The sequence below is a fragment of the Chamaea fasciata genome, unplaced genomic scaffold (genome assembly GCF_029207755.1).
Source record: "Chamaea fasciata isolate MVZ Bird 193981 ecotype frontalis unplaced genomic scaffold, bChaFas1.0.hap1 SCAF_17, whole genome shotgun sequence".
Lineage (NCBI taxonomy): Eukaryota > Metazoa > Chordata > Aves > Passeriformes > Sylviidae > Chamaea > Chamaea fasciata.
The window spans coordinates 13,807,368-13,829,596 of NW_027094102.1; the positions used below are offsets into that span (position 1 = coordinate 13,807,368).

Sequence of the window (22,229 nt, forward strand, 5' to 3'; positions counted from 1 at the left end):
CTTAAGGACAGCTGTCTTCCCAGTAGCTTTGTGTCACAGGAGCTTGGGACAGAGAGTGCTGAGTGTTGGTTTTACTTAAAACAAACTGTAATAACCTATTGCAAAACAAAAGATCATGGCCCTTTTCTGTTTTGTTGAGATCATAAACTTGCAGTGAAATGACTGAGCTCCTGCTGTGTGCTGGTTGGTTGGAGGTTTGGGGTTTTTTTTCCTCAGGGTTGAGAGCACCCTGGCATGAAATATACTTGAGAATCTGAATGAAAGACTCTTAAGCTGAGTTTGGAGTCAAGGAGCTTGTCAGATTCATCTGGGCCTTGCTTAGGCCATGTAATGTCATCTTTACACCAGCATCCCAAGTTAACTCAGATTTGTTTTTTAAAACTGGCTAGGGGTGAAGAAAGCTGAAGAACAACAACTTCCATTTTAGTACTCTGGAACAAAGTAAACTAAATAGTAACTAAACTAATAAACTAAAGTTTATTTGGATCAAGACCATTAGAGGGTCACAGAGCTGGCAGCAATTTCCATGTATGAAAGTTAGAGGAAGGTGTCACTATGTTTTCCTGTGTTATCATAAACAGGGTCAAAAAAGAAAAAGGGTGGGTGGAGCTCAGTTTCTGGTCTTGTGTTCCATGAGTCTGGGCCTGGTTATTTGTATGGTAAAACTACTGCCAGACTGAGGAAGGGTAGAAAAATGAGCATTATGGTTCCAGTCCTTTTTCATAGCCAGCATCACAGGAGGCCTGAACAGCCTGTGCCACCTGCACCTTGGAGCTGCTCTGTGCTGGGGCTGGAGACTGGCCTGGTTTGCTGTCTTGGAAAAGTCAGTTTTGGTTTTGGTGGATCCCTATCAAAGGCTGAAGAAGCACCTGCTGCTGGGAAAACAAACCCTGATGGATTAACAAGGTAATGAAAGGGAGTTTGGGGCATGGCTCTGGGCTGCGAAGAGCAGCACTTGAGGCCCAAGGATGTGTCTCTTGTGCTCCCTCTGTGCTGAGGTAAAGCTTTGACGGAGGAGTGGAGGTAACACGGTAAAAACTGAGCTTGGAGACACCTACCATGGGTTTGTGTTGGCTCCGGAGCCCTCCCAAGTCACTCCTCCCCGGCCTAAGGTGGCTGATGACAGTGTCCTTCACATATAGGACACGGAGAAACTGCGGCTGCCCCGTCCCTTGGTGTATCCGTGGCCAAGTTGGACGTGCTTGGAGCAACCTGGGATTGTGGGGGGTATCCCTGCCCATGGCAGGGGTGGGACTGGATGAGATTTAAAGTCCTTTCCAACCCAAACTAGTGGGTGATTTATGTTTGATCTTGTCTTAGCTTCTTCTCTAGGGGACAAAGGCAAAGGTCTCACACCAAGAGAGGCTGGGCTAAAGTGAGCAGAGCTACAGCAGCTCCTGGGACTCGCCAGCTGCAGGAGAAGCAGAAGCAGCTGGAGGTGCAGGGGCAGGAGGAGCCTGAGCATCAACACAGTCCTGTTGACAAAAATACACTTCCTTTACCAGCGTTACAGGATTCCTTCAGGGAGATTTCCCTCACTGCCATGGTTTCACTAGATCCAGGAGTGCTCATTATCAGTGGTGCTACACTGTGGAATGCTGGCATGCGGGAAGCTCCTTGTTGATTCCAGGTCATGTTAGGACAGCTCACTGGTGCTTTAAACCTTTGACTGATCCGGGGGAGGGGTGTTGGATCTGCAATGCACCTCCTTAAATAAGGAATTTTGCCAGTGACATAAGTAAGACCAGGCAAGAGAGGCATTAATGTGTGCAGGATTGTTCGGGAAGCTGAGGGCTGAAGGAAGAAGTGTATAAATTAAATCAAACTTCTTTGATCCAGATCCTATTTCTGGAAGTACATTAGCATGCTGAGAAGCTCCAGAGTTCCTATGAAATGGGTTTTTTTTCTCTCTCTCCAGGTGTTTGAATAATAGTCTGTGGAATTATGGCCCCAGTCCTGCAATTAGGTCTGCGTGGATAAAACCAGGGGCCACATCACTAAACTGGAAAGACTTCCACATTCCTCTCATCAAAAAGAGGTTCACACTTTATAGCAACAGTAATAAATCCCTTTGCTGAGGATGAATTCTGTAAGGGTCATCACTTGCCATGTCTGATTCAACATTCTTGCTTTCCCTTCAGTATTCTCTGATCAACAGGACCTATATCAGAGATTAATCTCTCTGCTTGTATCTTAATTATGAAAGTGAATCTGAAGAGTTTATACTTCCTTACCAGTATATGCTTGTTTAGCTACTGCTTGGTCAAGGAAAATGCGTTATATTGGCCATGAAAGTGTTTTCTTTCTTTGGTAAATTCAACAAGGAAAGAAGAATTTCTTCAGTTCTTGTTAAATGTGTATTTGTTTTAATTGGTGACACAATAATTGGAGCAGTTCTTTAAAAACTGCATCTTTCATGTTTTTGGGTTTTTTTTAACCGAGGTTGTACTTAATCCTTAAACATTTTGTGTTTGCTCCTGTTTTGTGCCAATTCACTGTAACAATGAGACATTGCTCCAGCATGATACAGCTCCTGTTGTGGCGTGCAGTGAGGAGGGATATTAGACCTGGTGAAACCCTGACGCTCTGTTTGCAGTTGTTTTTGATTCATTTACCAGCTCCAGAAATAGCTGCCCTATTTGTAGTCGTACTGCAGGCTTTAATATATTCAGCATAGCCATGGCTCTGAATGCAGCAGGGAAAACAACGGGCTCGTTAGCAGGGAGATCGCTGGGGTAGATGTGGGAATTGCAAATGTGTGAGTATCTGTGTGAGAGTAGTTTGTCCAGGTTTGTTGGCTGGAAACTGTGGTCTGAGCTGTTGTGGCTTTATCCCAACACAATCCTTCCTTCTCCTCCACCCTTCTCGCTACAGCCGCGTTTGCTGCCCAAAGCTGGCAGTGACACTTGGAAGATGTTTGAGCCGAGATGTCCAGAAGATGCCACTGCAGGCCGGACTCACGGACACCTCTGTCCTTTGAACACCTCTGGAAATCCCAGCCCAGGTGTACTTCTGCTGCCTTAAACAAGGCCCTCAGGTGCTCTGTTCCATCAGGGCTGGAAAAAATGCTCATGTTTGGGGTTATCTCTGAATAAACCATTATGTCCCATCGGGAAACGGGGATGCTGTGCCACGGCGCTCCTACTGCACGGCTGTCCCCGTGTCACCAGCTGCTCTCTCTCATGTTGGGGCTTATAAAAAAGAGAGGGGAAGACTAACAGGACAAGAGGAAATAGTTTATAGACTAAGAGAGGTTAGATTTCGGTTGGATATTGGGAAGGAGTTCTTCCCTACGAGGGTGGCAAGGCTTGGCACAGGGTGCCCAGAGGAGCTGTGGCTGTCGCATCCTTGGAAGCGTCCAAGGCCAGGTTGGACAGGGCTTGGAGCACTCTGGGACAGTGGCAAGTGTCCCTGCTCGTGGCAGGGGGTGCACGGGCTGGGCTGTACGGTCCCTTCCCGCCCGAACCCGTGTGTGGCGGCTCCATGGTTTTCACGGCGCCCGGGTCCCCGCGGGCCGCACCGGCGACGAGCTCCCGGCGTCGCGGGGTGGGCGGGGCCCCGGGCGGGCCAGGCCCCGCCCCCGACGGGCGGGCCCCGGTGACGTCACCGCCGCTCCGCCGCAGCCCCAGCGCAGACGGAGCCGCCCGGTGCCGGTGCCGCCGCCCGGTCCCGCCGCGATGCCCTCGGACCGGCCCTTCAAGCAGCGCCGCACCTTCGGTGAGCCGGCACCGGCCGGGAGCGGCCGCTCGGGAGGGAGGGACGTGGGGATCTGCCCTGCGCCGCCCCCGCCGTGCTGCCCTGCGGGGCGGCCCCGCCCGGGCCGGGGCTCGGCCGCCGCGGGTCGCCGCCGGGCGCGGCCGCGGGAGCAGCGGGGCCCGGGCCGGGGGCGGCCGTGCCGCAGCCGCCGCGCGGTGATGTCATCCCGGCCGGCCCCGCACCGCGCCCGGCCCCAGCGCGGCCGTGTCCCCGGGCCGTCTCCGCCGCGTCGCCGCTTCTCCAGGGGACTGGGCTCGCTGGGGCGCGGTGGCGGCCGCGAGGGGCCGTGGAATGCGCAGGACGAGCGTGGTGGCCGGCTGTCCCTTTTGGCTGTCAGAGCACAAAGACCTCCCCAAAAATCGCCTTCCGCGCTCCCCATCGCGTCAGCGTTCGGGCGGTTGTTGTTGCAGGATGCCGCACGCCCTCGGCGATGGTTGTGGGGACCCAGAGGAGTCAGTGCTCACATCCTCCCCACCTCTTTGTCAAAGGTGCGTGGTGGGGAGGCTCAAAAGATGAGGAGGTGACTGTGGAAAGTCCCAGATTTTATTTCCAGACCCAGTAGTGGAATCCGAGGAAACATCAGCTGCTGTTTCTCTTGCCCTTTTCTAGCCGGCGCAGGGAGAGGTGTTTGTTTCTGGCAGGTGAAATTCCTTTGTAGGGGGTATCAGTTGAGCTTTAGTGGCTGTATAGTGCTGAAATCTGTGGGGTTTGTGCCATAAAAAACCCTCATTTTGTGCCAGAGACGGTCCAAACACAGGTGAGGGCGTTTCCTACATGAGTTTTAAAATTGGAGCTTTTGCCTGCCGAAAACTGCTGATCCAGCCCCTTGCTGCTCTCTTGGAAACTGTAAATATTTGGTGTTTTATTAGCACAACCCTTCTGGCCTTGAATGCTTACCCAGCCCTCCCCTGCCACAGGAACGAGCCAGGGGAACACGCACAAACAAGAACCAGCCGAAGCCTGGGAGCTTGGGATACTTGCTGGGACTCTGCTCTGCTCTCCTAAGCTATGTACTAAAACCAGTAAAGTCCTAAATCAGCCCATTAGTAACTACCTGCTTTTAAACTGCCGAGAATCAGCTTATTATGGTCAAGAGGAGACTGGTTCGCCTTTGTGGATTGCTCAGACTTTGTGTGAGCCAGAAGGAAAACAAAATCTGAGGCTCAGAGTAGTTGAAAGAAAGCAGGATTAAAATAGCCCAGGAGGGACAGAGAGGGTGAGGGAGTTTTGTGCCGGCAACTGCAAGTGCTCCTTGTTTCTCTGTACTTTCCTCTGCCCTTTTGCTCTCTCAGCTGACTGGGCTGCAGAGCTCAGCCAGGAGGAGGGGAGGAGGAGGAGGAGGAGGAGGCCTGGCAGCCCCCGCAGTTGCTTTGGGTCAGGGCTGGAATTATTCTGTTGGAGAAAGTAAATACGGCTTGTTTCTGTCTTTGAATCATTACACAACAGGAGCAGGAAGCGATTGTTTACAATGCAGTTGGAGAGAGCTGGTGGAAAACATCTCCAGTGATTCTGTACCCTCAGAATGGCTTAATTTTTAAGGCTTCAAAACTTTACAGAAATGGAACTGTTCCAAAAAAGCAGCAAAAAGGCAGAGTCAGGGCTATGGCTGTTTACAAAAGGCACCCAGGCTCCAGTTTCATGGCAAGTGGCCGCCTTAGATCTTGGTCTGGTGCTCCTCAGCGAAGATTCTCCCTTCCTCAATGCTTGTGTTCCTCCTCCTTGTGTTTTTTGGATTTTTTCTGTGAATTTCTTATGTTTGTTCATCTGCTTGGCCTTGGGTCTCTCCTGAGTAAAATTTCCTGATTTCTCTTCATCACTGTGGAGGACTTGAGAAGGGGACTGGTTGGGAAACACCAGGGGTTTGATCCAAGGTGTGTGGAGGGCACGGAGCAGTGACTCCTCCCGTGATCTGAGGTGCTGTCCCTGGTGGGCAGGTGAGCTCTGTCAGGTCCTTGGCAGAACGTCCTTGCTGTGGTGCAGGGGGTAAAATGTGGCAGCACCTCTGCATGTATGTGCTGAACCCAGAGGCTGAGGCGTGTTCAGATCTGTTGCAGGAGTCCAAAACAATTCCCAGAACAAAGCTGTGGTCTGTGTCAGAGGAACAGGCTGTCCTGGCAGTAGTGAGAGCGTGCAGCAGCCTGACGACACCGTTGCACTTCCCGAAAGGAACATGAGTCCTTGGGAGCATTGTCCCACTGCTGCTGAAGTGGGGGTTTGCACTGGGCTGGCAGCAGCTGCCAGCTGTGTTTTCAGTGCAGCACAAAACCAGCGTGGTGACGGACACGGGCCTGGATCCCGGCCAGATGACCCACAGTAGCTCAGTCCTGTGCCCCCATGTCCAGCCAAAACGGAGGCAGGAACACACCTACGTGTGTCTGGTGGCTCAGCTGGAGCCCCTGGCGTGGTGACAGACACAGAGGTTTGACCTCAGCCTCTGTGGACAGAGTGTTCCCATCCCAGGTTCCATGCTCCGGGAGATCTGCCTTTGGTTGTGGGAAGCCAGTCCTCTTCAGAGGAAAGCAGCGGTGGGTGTGGAGTGAAACCGCTGTTGGCTCTGGGGAGCGGCGTCCCTGGGGGCTCATCCAGTGTGAGCCCGCCATGCCTGTACCCGTTGTGAGACCAGCAGAGGCTGAACTGTCTGCTCCTCACACCATCCTGCGCTTATCGCAGCAGTTCTGCTGGTTGGTGGCTTGGGAAAACATCTGGATATTGACGTGGGGTTGGTCCTTGAGCCCTCACTGATCATTGGCCAGTCCTCAGGGTGTCTGTGCTCTGGCAGGTGTGCTTTGAGAGATGGGATTCCTCGAGAGGAGGATGCTGCTCCAAGCTGCTGCTTAGCGGCCTGTGTCTTGGATTAATTACCGAGGACATTCTGTGACTTGACTGGATGTGGGGGTAATTATCAGTGTTGAAGAGCTGAACAGGCATCCAGAACAAATGCCAGCCTGACATGTCGACCACAAATTTTGATTTTTTTATGATTATTCTTTTATATAACACAAGGTCCTGACTGGCAGCCAGAAATAATAAAACCTGTATGTTTTGTTCATTTCTTAACTTTTTTTTTCACCATAAAAACCTCAGATCTTCCTTTGAGCCAGAAGGGTGGAGACTGGTGAATCCAGGGGCTGTCAGGCTGGTAGGCCCTTGCCACCTCTCTCATCAAGTAGCCATGAGCCATGGATAAGTCATGTCTCTTGGCTTTGGTGTTCTTTCTGTGGTCAGTCCCATCAGGACTGATCACAGCCAGGAGAGTCACTGTGGGAGGTCTCACAGTGTGTCACCTTCTGGTGTGACATTCTGTGTAAACACTACCAGCTCTGTCAGCTGTTGTTTGCTGCCTTTTGTCCTCAGAAGGTGGTTTAAGGCTGTGAGAGAAAATGCAGGAATGAATTCAAGACTCTGGTTTCTGGCACGTGTCCCCAAAGCATCTGTGCATGTCCAGGCCTGTTTGTGCACAAATAGCAGTGACCTGTGCTGGGCAAAGGCTCTTGGTACATGCAGGTGCACGGTGGGCTGCACCAAATTACAGTCCTGCCAGTGGTGCCAGGTCTTTCTTTGAGCAATTTCAAGTGTCCTGGGTAGTTCTGAGAAATCCGAGTGTGTTCCTGCTGTCCTTGAGGCTTATGGATGGGAAGGTTGTCCAGGTGGAAGGTCACGCAGCAGGCAGAGGGAAACCCTGGCACGGCAGCTTCCCAAGGGCTTGTACAGAGGGAACTTGATGTTCCTTTACCAAGGATAGTGAAACTGTGATTAGATGTTGAGCAAAAAAACAGTCCCTTATCTGAAAGTGCCATGTAAATACTCCATTTGCCATCCTGACATGACACAGGAGGTGCTGCCCGTTCGCCCCTCATGCTCAGGGGGGGCAATGAATTTTAAGCTGTTTGGATGATGGAGGTCCAGCTCTCATTCTGCATGGCCCGTGGCAGGGGTGGATCACAGAATCCCAGAATGGTTTTGTTTGGAAGGGGCCTTAAAGACCATCTCATTCCACACCTTCCACTATCCCAGGTTTCTCCGAGCCCAGTGTAACTTGGTCTTGGACACTTCCAGGGATCCAGGGGCAGCCACAGCTTCTCTGGGCAACCTGAGGCCAGGGCCTCCCCACCCTCACAGGGAACAATTCCTTCCCAGTATCCCACCTAACCCTGACCTCTGTAAGTTTAATGGCATTCCCCCTTGTCCTGTCACTCCAGTGGTACTGTACAACGGGAGGACAGGTGTCTTGACATGTGTTTAGAGTTCACAGTTGTGGTGTGGCTCTGCTTGATCATGAGCTGAGCCCTTATCATGATTTGCCAGATGCAAATGCTCATTCCTGAAGCCAGTCTCAAGATCATACTCCTGTTACATTTTTAAACTGCTAAGAGCAATGAAGTTGTTTCCTCTTTGTGTTTTAAAATCCGCTTTCAAGCTCTACTCTGGAGCCAGGAAGATTGGGAACTTTTGCAAATGAATAAAGCTGCTGAGATCCTTCTGCAGTACCAGGACCCCAAGAACCTGGCATTCAGAAGTCCTCCCAGACACTGCACATCTGGTATTGCAGCCATAGTGATGGGATGGAGAGTCACGAAGACAAGAGCATTCACTGCTCCATGTTCCTGTTGGTAATACCTTTCAGGGACAGTGGAGCTTCAGGCTCCACCTAATTCATGATGTGGAGACGTATTTTCTATCTGTTCAAAGCTTTTAGGTTCAGAGCAGTGTAGGCTTGGTCCTGAGTCATTTGTCCTGTCCAGAGCACCCAACTTTGCAGACAGACAAATAAAATAAACCTGACAATCAGAAGCACTATCAGGTGTCTGCAGTGCTGCTGTCCTATGTAGCCTGGGACAAGTGCCCTTTGGGGTGCCGAGGACACCTGCCCTGGGCACGACCTCCTTCCATCCTGGTTGTGGGAGTCTCCTCTTGCTCCTCCTGCAGCACTACTGGCCTGAGAAGGAGCACTGGGCAAGGACAGGTCAGGTCGGGTGCTGGGTGAGCCATGACAGATTCTTGGGGCTGTTTCCTGGTGGTTAGAGGTGTCTGGCCTTAGGGTGGTGTGATATTACAGAAATAGTCATTGATGTTCATCTGGAATGACCTGCATAACTGGCCTGGTACTCCAGCACTTGCCAGCTCATCCCACACATATCCTGATTTCAAACCATCCAATTCCTCCTCTCCTGGCAGAAGATCTCTTGGAGAGAAGTCCATGCTCTAGCAGCACTCTGCCCTGAGACTGACCACAGCAGCTTCTTGAAGAAACGTGTTCATTTTTGCATCTGCTTCGAATCTTAGGCAGATCCCTCTCTGGGCTGGCTGGCAGGGTGTTGTGTGGACGGCAGGGAGAAGCCACAGGGCCAGTGGCCTGCTGGAGGTGCCAGGGATGTCTGTGCAGTCCAGAGCTGTGGGACACAGGGACAGGCAGTAGCTCATGGCTGCATTTCTGGTCTCTGCTTTGCTCTCAGTACACAGCCCTTGCTCAGCTCGGGAGCTGTTTATCTGGTAGCACGCTGATGATGTTTCCAGGTGGTATTTGTTCTTACTGGTGTTTTCCTAACAGCATTCCTGCTGGTCTCAGGCAGCAGGGCCTCTCCCTATCATCCATCTGCTGCCCTGGGGCAGCACCAGTGCCTGAGCAGTGCTTGTCTAGAATCTCCTGAAAACTGGTGCCCCTTATGCAACGGCGCTGTTGGAGGACTTGCCATGTGTTTTCCTTCTGTCCCACCATCTGTATCTTTTGTCTGCTGAGGCTCTTTTGCATCCAGGACTGTCCTTTCATCCCGTGTCTGCACAGCACCCAGCACAGCAGGGACCTGGCTCCTGTGGTCAGGGTTCCTGGGCACTGCTGATAAAAAAGGTTAATGTTTGCAAAGCGTGGCTTAAAATTTTCCACTGTTCTCCTCAACTGCCATAATGATCTCATCCTGCATTGCCATGGGATACACTGTGTGCTCGCATCTTTCGGAGCACAGCTTGGGAAGGACCTCAGTCAAGAAAACAGCCAAGATTCTGGTGTTTTGGGCGATTTGCAAGCTTTGCTGTTGGTACTTAACAGTTGAAAGAGCAGTTGGAGGAGAAATAGGCAATTTCCTGGCATATGCAATGCTACAAAAATACTCCTATCTTTCAGTAGGCCCTAGCAGAGAGGTTTCCCTGGGAATAGCCAATAAAATTGTGTGGGTTTTATCTTGCTGCCATCTTGAGGTCTGACATGCTGGCACTGGGGAGAAATCTGGCTTCCCTCACGGCAGAGATGTGGTGCCCACAGCTGAAGCAGGGATGGGGCTCTTCCCTCTCATGCAGGTCATCACTCTTTGCTCAATTCCTTGGAACAGCAGGAGGATGGAGCCCCTCTTGCCTCTCCAGCCCCTGAGCTGCTGCAGTAGGTGTGGTGTTCTGCTCCGCTGGCAGCGAGGAGGGACCAGGGGAGGAGAACATGGATAGGGACACGGCTGTGTAAACAGCTCTGGTTTGCTCTGCACATTGGCTAAGGATTAACTGTATCCAGATGCTGCAGGGAAGGGGAAAGTCTCAACTTCAGCACAGTTTGGGAGAGCTGCAGGAGAAGAACAAAGCTTGTAAGATCAGGCCTGTTGTGTATGAAGTGTGAGTGTGCAAACACTGCTGGGGTGGGGAGATCCTGCCTGTCCTCAGCACCATGAGGGCTTGGGTGCTGGGCTGGCACCTCCAGCCAGGTTTCTCTGAAGTGCCCTTTAACCGTTCTCTCTGTATTCCTGTGACTTAGATTAGACTGTATAGACACTAAATTAAGGCTGGTATTTATAGCTGTTCCTGCTGTGTGATGTTGATGCCTTCATGAGTCACAGGCTCAGCCTTTCACTCCCACCCCAGGCTGAGGAGGGTGTGGGTGACCATCACCATCTCTTGGTGGAGATCTCTTGTGCCTGAACTCCTCTGTGCACAGAAATCGTCCAGGGATTGATGCAGCTTTTCCTGATTGCCAGGCCTGCTTCCTTGGCTCTCCAAGACTAGGATGGGACAGAGTGTGCTCTTCAGCAGTGCTTCAGGTGTCCTGGAAACTTCTGCCTGTATATTCAGGAACCTAAGCGCCTTAGGTGGGTTTGCTCCCAACTGCTGTCCCAAAAGAAGTTTCTGAAGTGAGCAATTCCAGGCCAGAGGAAGAAGTTCAGTGCTTGAGGTGTTTGTAATTGCGATCCATGGACCTGCTGGAGAGGTAAAGCAGCACCTGCTGTCATTCCTCTCTCGTGGCCTGCAGATCAGCCTGCCACAGGGTGCCCTGACGTCAGGAAGGCTGCGAATGCCCTGGGTCCTGCTGGCCAGGGGGAGCAGGTGCTGGGCATGTGGCAGGTTTTAAAGGGTGGGACAGGGGAACTTCTGCTGTCCAGCAGACTTGAGGGTAGCTGAGAGCTGTCATTGGTGTCTCGTGCTCTAGATTCCTCCTGAGCATGGAGTCAGCAAGACCTGGAAGGAGCTTTCTGCAGCAGCCACCTCTGTCCAAGGCATCCCCTCTGTTCCCCTTGGGAGGCAAAGGACTGTGGTCCCAGGGCTGGGATCCTGAGGCACTGATGTGCAGCTGGAGTGATGATGGACCCTCTTCCTCTCTGCGTGGTGCCTTTTTCAGTGTAATGGGCAGGAGGCACCTCTGTTTCCACTGGATAAATGAAGGCGGTGATGGCTTGTGTCATCTCCTTGTGCTGTAGCTGGTGATGCCTCCAGGGAGCAGGAAGGGGTATCTGGCATGTGGCTGCCCTTTGGCACACACAGCTTGGGCCAGTTGGATGCCCCAAGATTATCTTCATTTACTAGTCATGATAACATGCCTTCAGCAAATTCCTTCTTTGACCCTTCTCACAATTAACCTGCATTGTTGGGGCTTCCTGTGCAAACAGTCCTGTGACCTTGTAGGGCAGCGCATGGTGTTAAGGAAGCTCATCCACATGGCCGTCTGATAGATGGACAGAGAAGCAGGCTAGGGTGGGCACTGAAGCCAGGATGACTGGGTAAAGGCGAGGACACAGCTCTGCAGGCTCTGTTAACACCCAGAGGTCTGAGCTGGCTGCGGTCAAGCTGCTGGAATTTCCATGGTGATCAGAGTTGTCCAGTTGAGCTCTGGATCTCCAGCCTTTTGGATGCTCCATCCTGAACACAAGTGAACATGGGGTGGGGATGGGGCTCTGTGGGAGGGGGCAGCTGCTTCTGCTCCAGCTGGGTAATGTGAGCTGGATGCTGCTAGCACTGTGTCCTTCAGCATTCCCAGGGAGGTGGCTCTGTACCAGTGTCACGTGTGGTGCTGATGTCTGTGTGACTCCCTGGCTGATTGGTACCTCAGGGGAAAATTGTCTGTATCACAAGGATGACTCTGGGTTCCTGGAGCACTGGATTGGAGGGAAAGGAAACATGAGAAGCTGCATCTTCAGTCATTACACCCAAAACAAATATCCCTGAATTTTTCATGAAATCCAAATAATCTTGCTTTGTGTTGCTCACCTATGGAGTCCTACAGAATAAAAGGTCTAACAATTCCTAGCAGAGTGATATTTTTCTCTCAGAGGAGGCAGAAATGGTGCTCAAAACTTTCTGTGATCTGGTGATTTTGTAGTCTTGTGGCTTTTAAAGAAACTCCAGTTTATTCCCAAAGTCATATCTAGCCACATTCAACATAAAAGCAGTAATGTTTTATTGAGTGCTCAGAGGAGAAGTTCTCAGTGTTTCTGAGGAGAAAACACTCAAACACGCGCATTTATCCTGCCCTCCATTATCCCAGTGGGCCATGAGAAACTGGAGCTGTGTAAGCTGATGAGGGAGTAGGGCTGGAGCTGGTGCTGTGCAGGTATGGCAGGATGGTCCTGTGACAGATTCTGAAATACCCAGATCTCTTTTCTAGGCTGTGCTTAGTCACTGACCTTCACCCCCTGCACCCCCTTAGTTTCTGGGCATTTCAGATGGGCCATTGTAGGCTGTGGGGAACTTCCCAGCATCGTGGCAGTTCCAGAAGTGTGCAGGTCTGAAGTATCCCAGGGAGAGTTTGCACAGAGCCCTACCTGGCTCTAGTACTGCTTCTTCCTCTGCTTTCTGCTGCTTTGGGTTATGGAAAATGGAGAGCCCTCTGGTAAAGCAGGGAGGGGTTTGGAAGTTCTGTAAGCTGGAAGAGTGCACAAGCTTTGTGTGCTGCCTGTTGTGTGTGTCAATAAACTCTGGAGGAAAATGCAATAGAAACAGAAAGTGTGAGAACAACTGCAGGAAAAGTCTTTCTGTATGTGGGTCATCTCCTTGCTTAACGTTTTCTTCCTTCATCCAGGCCTGGAAGTACTTTCTGTCAGGCCAAGAGCTGTTGTAGCTACTCCAGAGATCTGTGCTAGGGAAGGAGTCCTGCTTGGCAAGGTGCAGCTCTTGTGGAACTGTGCCAGAGAGTGCTTGGAAGTGCGCAACAGGCAGAAGGAAATGGCTAAAACCCAGCCCCAGCTGGAGAATTGTCTCCCTGGGGGTGGCATCCAGGAGACACAAAGAGCCTGAACTTGCAGAGCACAGCCCCTGAAGCTGTGCTGCTGCCCTGCACCCATTGCCAGGACCTGCATTTGCTTGGAGTGGATTTCAGTTAGTTTTGTCATCTTTACGGTCTCCTTTCACTCTCCTGATTTCCAGGTGTGCTGCCCAGTTTTAGCAGGCAGAGCGGCATGTCCCAGCCTGGGGGGAAGGTTGGGGCAGTAGGAAGCCAGGAAACCAGTTGGTCACTGAAGCTGACATCTGACAAACCATGCTCAGAGAAGGCCTGGTGAGCAGAATGTGCCTTCCTTGGGAAATGTCCCTCTCTCTGGGTCAGGCTGTGGCTTGCAGGGTGGGTACCTCAGTTCTGCCTGCCCTACCACACACAGGTGTTTCTAACTTCATTTCTTTACTTCTTTCTCTCCAGCGGATCGTTGTAAAGAAGTGCAGCAGATCCGAGAGCAGCATCCAAACAAAATCCCGGTAAGTGATTGTTCTCACTCTGCTGTGTCAGACTTTGTTCTCAGGACCCCTCTGCGCTCCTTGGGTGGCCTCCATGGAGCTTGCAAAACTTTGCTTCCTGGAATCAACACAGGATGTTGAGCCTCCAGTGTCTTGTATGTGCTAGCTACTCAACAGCAGATGTGTCCTCTGCAGTGCAAAGGACAGTCTGCTTCTAAAGCTCCATGCTGCCCTGAAGGTAGGAGGCTGATTTGATCTCAAATCTATTTCCAAGCTTGTGCACTGGGAGAAAACTCGGAAATGGCTTTTCTTTTGGCTGTAGTAGCTACCTAATCTTTCCTGGATAACGTGGTAAGGATTTCTCTCTGCCCAGAGAAAGATGCATGGGCTGATCTTCGTTGCATTGAAAGCACAGAGTCTCTCCTAGGAACATTCATACCTGTTCTGTGCTTTCCCAGTATCTGTAGTTGACAGGCACAGGGGAGACATCATGAACTGGCAGTTCTTCCTGCCCGTATCACACCTAATATGCTGAGTTGCTCTTTGGCTGAGTGTGCTTTTGAGTTCCTACTTGAGTATTTGCTTCCTTTCCTGAGAAGATGGAGAACTTAGAAGAACACCCCACTCCTGGAAGTGTTCAAGACCAGGTTGGATGGGGCTTGGAGCACTCTGGTCTAGTCAAAGGTGTCCCTGCTCACCTTTAAGGTCCCTTCCAACCCAAACCATTTCATGATTCTATGAAATTATGTACTTGGGGCTTGCTTGACTTACTATTTGCAATATCACAGCATCTATGACCAAAAAGACAGGATTCCTAGTTCAGCTCTCTCTCAGTGTTGGATGAATATCAACCTTGTCTTAAAATTGTAGACTATCAGTATCTGGCCTTCAAGACTGATTGTCTGAAACTGCTCATGACCCATCTTAGTCCACTCCTGCCTCACTCTTGTTTTGTTTTTAGCACAGTGTCTTCCAGCCAGGAGAATTCTTTCTCCTCCTCCCACCACCACTGTGGTGTTCACATGGTGTTCATGTGTTTCCAGCTCAGCAGAGCAGGGCCTGCCCCTCGCAGCACCCTGAGTACCAGTACTCCAGGTTGTTGTATTGCACTGAGTAGTTAGTTCATTTTGTTATATTGCACTGTGTGTTTTTGTTACAAAATACTGGTTGGACCTTCCCATGAACCTTTGCACCTCCCTCACCTGATACCCCCTGTATCTCCCCTCCCCCTGGGTCAGTCCCCACTGGTCAACAGACCCCCTCCCCTCTTCCCTAGGGCTTAAAACTCCCCACACAGGGGGTCTCTCTCTCTTTGTCCTCCTGGGCTCTGTGGTGTAGGTTCTACATTAAAGCTGTGGGACTGTGCCCCGTGAGGATTAAGAGCCTTTTTGTCTCTCATCTTCGTCCTAGCTCAGATTTCCCCCCGAGGTCCATTGCTAGCCAGGGCTGGACCACAGGGGCGAGGGAATCTGGGCTCCAGGTCATCAACACATTGATTCATCTCTGCTTTTTAACGTGGTTTTAATGGCATTAGGCTGGTTCTGCATTTCTCCAGAGTTGTGGCAGAGCTAATTGCAGTGCATTCATGCTCTGGCAGTAAGGCCAGGTTAGAAGTAAGTTGTACATAAAATGCACACACGTGCGTGTATCAAGTGCCTGCACACTAATGTGTGTTGCTGGGGAATGGACAGAAGGAGCCAGAGCTGCGCATCCACAGTCAGTTTTATGGCATTACTGAGACATGTGGGAGAGCTGCCACAGCTGGAGTGCTCTTTGTGTTGGGGTCAACACCACAATGCAAGTTTTGCTTGGAGGGGTAAAAAGAATCAGGAGGTGAGAAGAGTCATGAAGGCCTTGTGGAGTCCAGCTGTGTTTGTGTCACTGGTGTCTCTACAGGCCTGGTCCCTATTAGACTCCAACACCAGTTTGGTGCTGTCTCTCTTCTCTCCCAAGGCAGAGCTCCTGCAGGTTTCCGTGCTGGGCAGTGATCAGAGCCTTGTGCAGGAGGAGTGTGGCGTGGGCACTGTTGTGGGTCCAAGCACTGCAGGCACATCGGCTGTGGGAAGGTCTTGGTCATCTGTGAAAGACAGGAGCTGTGTTTTCCAAGTGATTGGCTTCCCTGGAGAGGCACTTGGAATTAGCAGAAGGGTTTGAGCCCACAGCCCGGGGGAGTTAGGGAGATCCAAGGTCACACCCTTACTGCTGACAGAAACCACAGCAAAGCTGTGCAGCACCTGCTGCCCTCCTGCATCTCCAGTTTCCAGCTGGAGTCCTTGGGCGAGTCCCTTTTGCTTTGAGAGGGGGCCAGGAGGATTTGCAGAGGGCATGGCCTGGCCGTGTGCCCAGGGAAGAGCATGTCTCTCCTGTTTCCATGGGTGTACTTGCAGGGAAAGCTGAGGAAGGGACTGACGTGGAGCTCTTTGCTTGTGCTTCAAGGGAAGTCACATCCCAGGACGCCCCACTGGCACATGTAGTAAGGACACAGGCAGGAGCCAGGTCCCCTGTCCACCTCGTGCCAGGGGCTCCTTTGCTGTCTCTGCATTTCCCAGAGCTGCCTGCTCTGGTAGAAAGTGCTGACCACAGGCACATGCAGCTCTTGCTGAGAAGGTGAGATGGTTGTGCTGTGATGTAGGTGCTGCTCACACTCAGCTCTGTTGGGAAGAAATCTCCAGCTGCTCCTCACAGGGCAGTTCCTCCTCGGGCAATCAGAGGAAGCAGAGAACTTCCAGCCTTTTTACTGGAAGCCCCATGTTAGAGAACAGGGAGCCTGTGCCCCCTGCACTGTCCCTGCCTGCTCTCAGCCCCAGGGATCTTTCTGGAGATGATTGAACCCTCAGAGAGACTGAAATTGCTGGGGAACAGCTTGTGCTGGGCAGCACTGGGAGCAAAGCATTTTCCAAAGCCCTGCAATGCTAAATTCAGGCTGGCCCGGTGAGTCATGGGCTGTAGAGGGGCGTGAAGGCAGGGCCACCCCTCGTGCTGGTAGGAAGGGCTGAGGGGGTATTGGGGCTGTGCAGAGAGGGCTCCGTTGGGTTCATCTGAGCACTCACAGAGGAGCACGGAGAGGCAGTGGCAGGGGGAAGATCCCACATAATGCCCTGCCCTGGCACAGGGGTGGATGGAAACCCAAATTATGGACTCAGAGGAAGGGACAACCTTCTCTGGGTTCCTGGGAGGGCTGTTCTGGGGAGCTGCAGATCCAGTGTCCAGCGCTGACATGATTCTGGATGGATCAACAGCAGAGCACCTTTTTGACTGAGGGCTGCTGGTGTCTGTTGCCACTAAAGGACCTGTATCCTGCTCTCCTAGAGGGGCACAGGATGAGGCTGGTGCAGTCTGTGCTCGTGTGAGTGCTGTGTGTGTCTCTGTCAGTCTCTGTGCCTGGCCACTGATGTCGGGGAGGTGTTACATACACACATTTGAGCCTCTGTGCCTGCTGGGAGTACATTCCCAGCCTCACTCCTGGTTGGACCTTGCCTCTGTTGACTACCACATCTGGCCATTTTCCTTACCAAACTCCCTTTACATCTCTCCAGACCTGCCCCAGAACAAAGGTTGTGTTTATAAACACTGTCCAAGCCCCCTTTGCAGTGGGACCAGGACTTCAGGCTGTGCCCTGAGCGTTTCTCCTCCCCACCCGTGCCTACTCGTGATTTCTGCAGAGATCTGTGGTGGGTTCCCTCTGCAAGAGCAGGTGTCCCACCCTGAGGAACCCCCTGGCTCAAGGCAGCAGCTTGGAAGAGGATACGGGATGGGGGGTGGCCGTGTACACTTGCCCTGTGGCCACAGGCATGTAACTTTAGCATCTGATCATGCTTTTCCCTCCAGAGCTAGACAAGAACGTTTTGTCCATTGGCCACCTGTTCTCATAGCTGGGTTACCCAAATAGCAGCTCATGTTCTGGGAACAGAAACTCTTGGAGCTGTTCTACACGAGAGGCTCTGTGTCTGCTCAGGGCACAAGGCAGCTGCTGCTCGAAGAGCCAGGGCAGCCATTGCATGCCATTCTTGGATTCATCTAAAGGTTCTTCTTCTTGGGATGGAACTGGCTGGTAAAGAGACACCGGCCTCTGGTCCTGCTCTTGTAAGAATTGAGGGGTCATCCAGGTGTGCAGGGCCCTCTCTGCAGGTAGAGGTGGGTGCACAAACAGCTGCTGTGCAGTTGCTCCTTCGTGCAAATGGAAAAGCTGAAGGGCCACTGCTGCCTGTGTGTTTCCCAGCAGCATCTTTGTATGTGGCTGTTGTGAGTGCTCAGCCCCTCAAGACAACTCCTCTCTCCACAGCCAAAATACTCACCTGTCCTCGTAAAACTCAGGTTAAATGTAGTAGGATGGTTCTGCTCATCTTGTGCTCCCTGTGCCCTCCTTGGAGGGATGAAGAGCCATCAGCAGGTTGGTGGCGGATGTCCCAGAGCATGATTTACTGTCTTGCAGAAAATGGTTCTTTAGTCAGACCCTCCTTTGCAAAGGAGACCGAAGGGGAAATACCTGGTGTTCCCATGCTGCTTGCCCAGGCCTGGGATGCCCCTTGGGTGAGATTTGTCCAGGGTGGGCTCTGCTGAGGCCGTTTTGGTGCAGAGCTCCCAGCAAGGCACCTCACACCCCTCCCTCCTCCAGCTGCCTGCAGCCCAGCCCTGTCAGATCAGCCCCACAGCCTCGGGGGCTCCTCAGACATTCCCAGCTCACTGGTGACTCCACAGTGTTCCAGCCAGGATGTCTGATCCACCTCTGGGGGAGGCTGGCAGGAGTTCCACTGCTGCTGCTGCCAGAGGCTGATGTGTCAACAAGGGATCAAAGGAAAGGGAAATCCGTGTTCCCAGAGGTACCCTGGTCCTTCTGGCTCCACAGAGCCATCTCCTGGGGATCCTCCTCTCTGCACACTGCTCCATCCCTCTGCTGCCAAAAGCCATTTGCAATCTTTCGAATATTTTTGGAAAGGACCTGGGAAAATAAATAATGGCAATTCCTTGCCTTATAGTGAAAAATAATGTTCAGTCTCAGGTGGAAGAGGATAATGGATTGATGTGTACCCAAGAGGCTCTCTGTGGGGAAAACAACAGGTTGCTGGAGAGATGTGAGAGAGCATCACTGTAATGGGAACATATTATTCTGTATATTCTTCACTTATTTTAATTTTACTTAAAAGTACATTCCCTATTTTAACTGCCTGCTGCTTTGTTTCTCAGAACACAAAAGGTACCTTTCCAGGCTGGTTTAGAACAGCAATTGTAGCTGTCAGCAAACAGCTTCATAGAAGAAAATCGTTAATTATAATAGCAGGAAAATGGATCAGCAATCATCATTCAGCCATTTCAGAATGTAGGGATGGTAAGAGCTTTTCCAAGCAAGATGTCTGGCAGAGGAGGACGGGCTGGGTTATCTGTGTGGCGGCACCATGCAGGAGTGCCTGGGAAGCTCAGTGCACAGCTGGGGTGGCCCTGGGTTTCTGATCCTTCTTGGAGTCCGTGTGTCTGACTGTTAACATAAGGAGCGGGACTGGGAAATCCAAACACCCCCTTTCTGAAGGAATGACTGAGTGGCTTCACTGGGACTTCTAAAAACTGCTTGCTTGGGAGTATCCACAGCTGTTCCTGAGCAGGCAGAAGGATGCTGAGTGGCAGCAGAAAGGAAAGGGGAAGGAAGCTGCACCATGAGCTGTCTGTAGCTCAAGCCAGTGAAACCTGTGGGTCTGAAAGCGATGTTAAAATACTTCACTCTTCTGCATGTCAGAGGACAAGAATCTATATCAGTCCAGTGGTGCCCACTGTTTCTCAGCCAGCCAGAGCACTTGGTGCTTTAGTTCATTGTTTTGGACACTTCACTGCCTGGCTCAAGCACAGGTGACGGATCAAGAGCCACCTGCAGCCAGGTGGTCACTACTCATGTCCTTTTTTTTTGTTGTTGTTGTTTTGTTTTTTTGGTTTTTTTTTTTGTTTCCTGTGAGGGTGAAGCAAAGTGAGGCTTCACCTCAACTTTTCTACCCATGCTAGTTGGATTTGTATTTGACCTTGGGACCAGCATGTGGGGCACTGTGAACATGACTAATCCTACCCTTGACTTTCCTCCCAGGTCATCATTGAACGCTACAAAGGGGAGAAACAGCTGCCAGTGCTGGACAAGACCAAGTTCCTTGTCCCAGACCATGTCAACATGAGTGAATTGGTCAAAATAATCCGGTGAGTGGGGGTGGCCTCAGCTGGCATGTTGAGAGCCTGTCCTCACCCACAGGCCACTCTCTGCAGAGTGGCGGGGTGAGGGTTAGGCAGAGGCAGCTGCTGAGGGCCGGGGTGGAGACGTGGCAGCTGCGGCATCCTTGTGTGTGGTACAGACTATTGTGGGGGGCCAGGGGAGAGCAGGTTTAGTGCCTTTTGAAGGGCTGGGGTCTCCGCCTCAAGGAGACACCCATGAGCAATGAAGGAGTCTCATCCCCTCTTTTTATTCTTCAGCTCAGAGGGAAGAGACCCCTCTGCTTTGCCCTTGCAAGTAGCACTTTGCAGAATCCTGACTCAGGAGGTCTTGGAGCGTGAGCAGCTCAGCTGGACTCATGGATACCGTGTCCTGAGCGGTGGGAGGAGGTCCTGAGGAGGCCCTGGCTGTGCAGGCCTGGCCCCAAGGGAATAGCATTGCTGGGGAGGTGGAACTGGCTGTCCGGGCACCCACCCCAGGTGGGCTAACCCTGCCTCTCCTGGCCTTGCCCCCACAGGCGCCGCTTGCAGCTGAATCCCACCCAGGCGTTCTTCCTGCTGGTGAACCAGCACAGCATGGTCAGCGTGTCCACCCCCATCTCAGAGATCTACGAGCAGGAGAAGGATGAGGATGGCTTCCTCTACATGGTCTATGCTTCCCAGGAGACCTTTGGCTTCTGAGGACTGCTGAGAGGTGGCATGTAGAGACAGATGAACTGTGGCACAGAGGCCCCTGGCCTCGGAAGACAACACAGCCAGAGGCTCACAAGAGGGGGGCTGTGCTGACCCCCTTCCTCTCTCTCCCTCCCTCCCTCCCTCCCTCTTCCCATCACCCTGTCACCAAAGAGGCTCGTGGCGCGTGTTGGACTCGCACAACCCTTCCCCTCTGTGTAGGTCAGTCCCGCTCCCCGCAGGTGCCCGCCCAGGTGTGTGACACCCCCACCCGGCCGTGCAGACCCCACGTGGGGCCTGTCCCCCTGTCCCCCGTCCCTGCGCTGCTCTCGCTGTGCTATGTGTGCTGTGCTGCTGCCAGACCCGCCGAGCCACCGTCACCCCAGCACAGGGAGAGCCACCTCTCCCCCAGGCACTCATAAAGGGCAGGAGGTCTGCAGAAGCAGCTAACAGATGTTACCATTGCTCCCGAGTTTTAATTGATTTTAATTACACCCATATCAGATTCTTGGTGCTACTGAGTAGATGTAGGCATCTCTATAGGACTGTGGATAATGTATATCCTTTAGGTTTATTTTATTGGTTTGTATGTTTGGGTATGTTTGTTTGGGGTTTTTTTTAGAGATAGATTGGAATGGGGAGAGGGGGAAACTTTCCTGTGTTCTGTAGGTAAATAAATCAGGCTTCATTGCACTTTAAAGCATAGTAGATGTCAGAGTGGAATTTTCTTTTAATTTATACCGGTTTGCCATCTATAGTGCTGCTCCTCTGTTGACAGTTGTACCTAGATTATCTTGTTTCTTTCTTTTTTCTAATAAAATTGATTTCCCTTCTCTCTGTCTCCCCATTGCATGCAATTTTTCAGTCTCAGTGTGTCAAGGAGTTCACTGAAGGAATGTACTGATTTATATTTGCTGTGTTCCTGTCCCTGTTTCTCATGTATTATACCAAAAAAATGTATATGATAAAATCCCTCCCAGTTTAATCTATACAAAGGTATATATATATATATATATACATATATATAAATATATATATAAAATAAACATAAATTCAAGTTGTGTCTTGTAGGAATGTTCTGTTCCCATCTCATTTGTCCATGTTGTCTCTGTTATATCAAGTGTGATATGTGTTCCCCATGTTCACTGGTGTGTGTGTACCTGCCGAGGCTTCTGAGCTGCTTAATCCAACCTGTGGAAAAGCAGCTGGTTGGGACTGAGGGCCTGGGACAAGGAGAAGATTGGTTTAGAGAACAGAGCACTGGATAGTGATACAGGAAACATGGTTGTCCTTGCCCTACCTGTAGAGTCTCTTGTCCTTTGATTAAGCTTCCTCATCTGGGAACAAAAACTTGAGGTGGAGGCATTTGTAAAGTTTGTTTTTAAGGGAAGCTTTGAGCAGTGGCTCATCCTGAGCACTCCATCAGATTTGTTCTCCAACCACAGGCAGGGGCTGATGGTCATTTGGCTCCTGATGGTCAGTGTCTCCCTGCTTCTTGGCTCACTCTACTTCTGCACTGCCCAGCAGAGAATGGTTTAGGCACTGAAAAAGCTTAGAGCTTGCCTGAGCTGCAGCTGACTGTGTTGTTTTTGTGCTACGCCTGCAGGGAATCCTCAGTCCAGGAAAGGAGCTGGTGTGAGGGACAGATCCAACAGAATGCTGCAGGAAGATGTTGGAAGCCAGCTGGAGCACAGCTCCCAGCA

The 22,229-nt window shown here is 51.5% G+C and overlaps 1 protein-coding gene across 1 annotated transcript; it reads left to right on the forward strand.

Moving 5' to 3' along the window:
• Positions 1–3,605: 3,605 nt before the first annotated feature.
• MAP1LC3A (microtubule associated protein 1 light chain 3 alpha) lies at positions 3,606–21,359 on the forward strand. Its single transcript, XM_066199012.1, has 4 exons — positions 3,606–3,717; positions 13,637–13,692; positions 19,739–19,845; positions 20,373–21,359. The coding sequence occupies exons 1-4, from the start codon at positions 3,678–3,680 to the stop codon at positions 20,533–20,535; spliced, it is 366 nt and encodes a 121-aa protein (XP_066055109.1). The 5' UTR covers positions 3,606–3,677; the 3' UTR covers positions 20,536–21,359.
• The last annotated feature ends 870 nt before the right edge of the window (positions 21,360–22,229 follow it).

Coding starts and splice junctions, on each gene's coding strand:
- MAP1LC3A (XM_066199012.1), top strand. CDS start 3,678: ATGCCCTCGGACCGGCCCTTCAAGCAGCGCCGCACCTTCG. Junction 3,718..13,636: donor CAAGCAGCGCCGCACCTTCG/GTGAGCCGGCAC, acceptor CTTTCTCTCCAG/CGGATCGTTGTAAAGAAGTG. Junction 19,846..20,372: donor GAATTGGTCAAAATAATCCG/GTGAGTGGGGGT, acceptor TTGCCCCCACAG/GCGCCGCTTGCAGCTGAATC.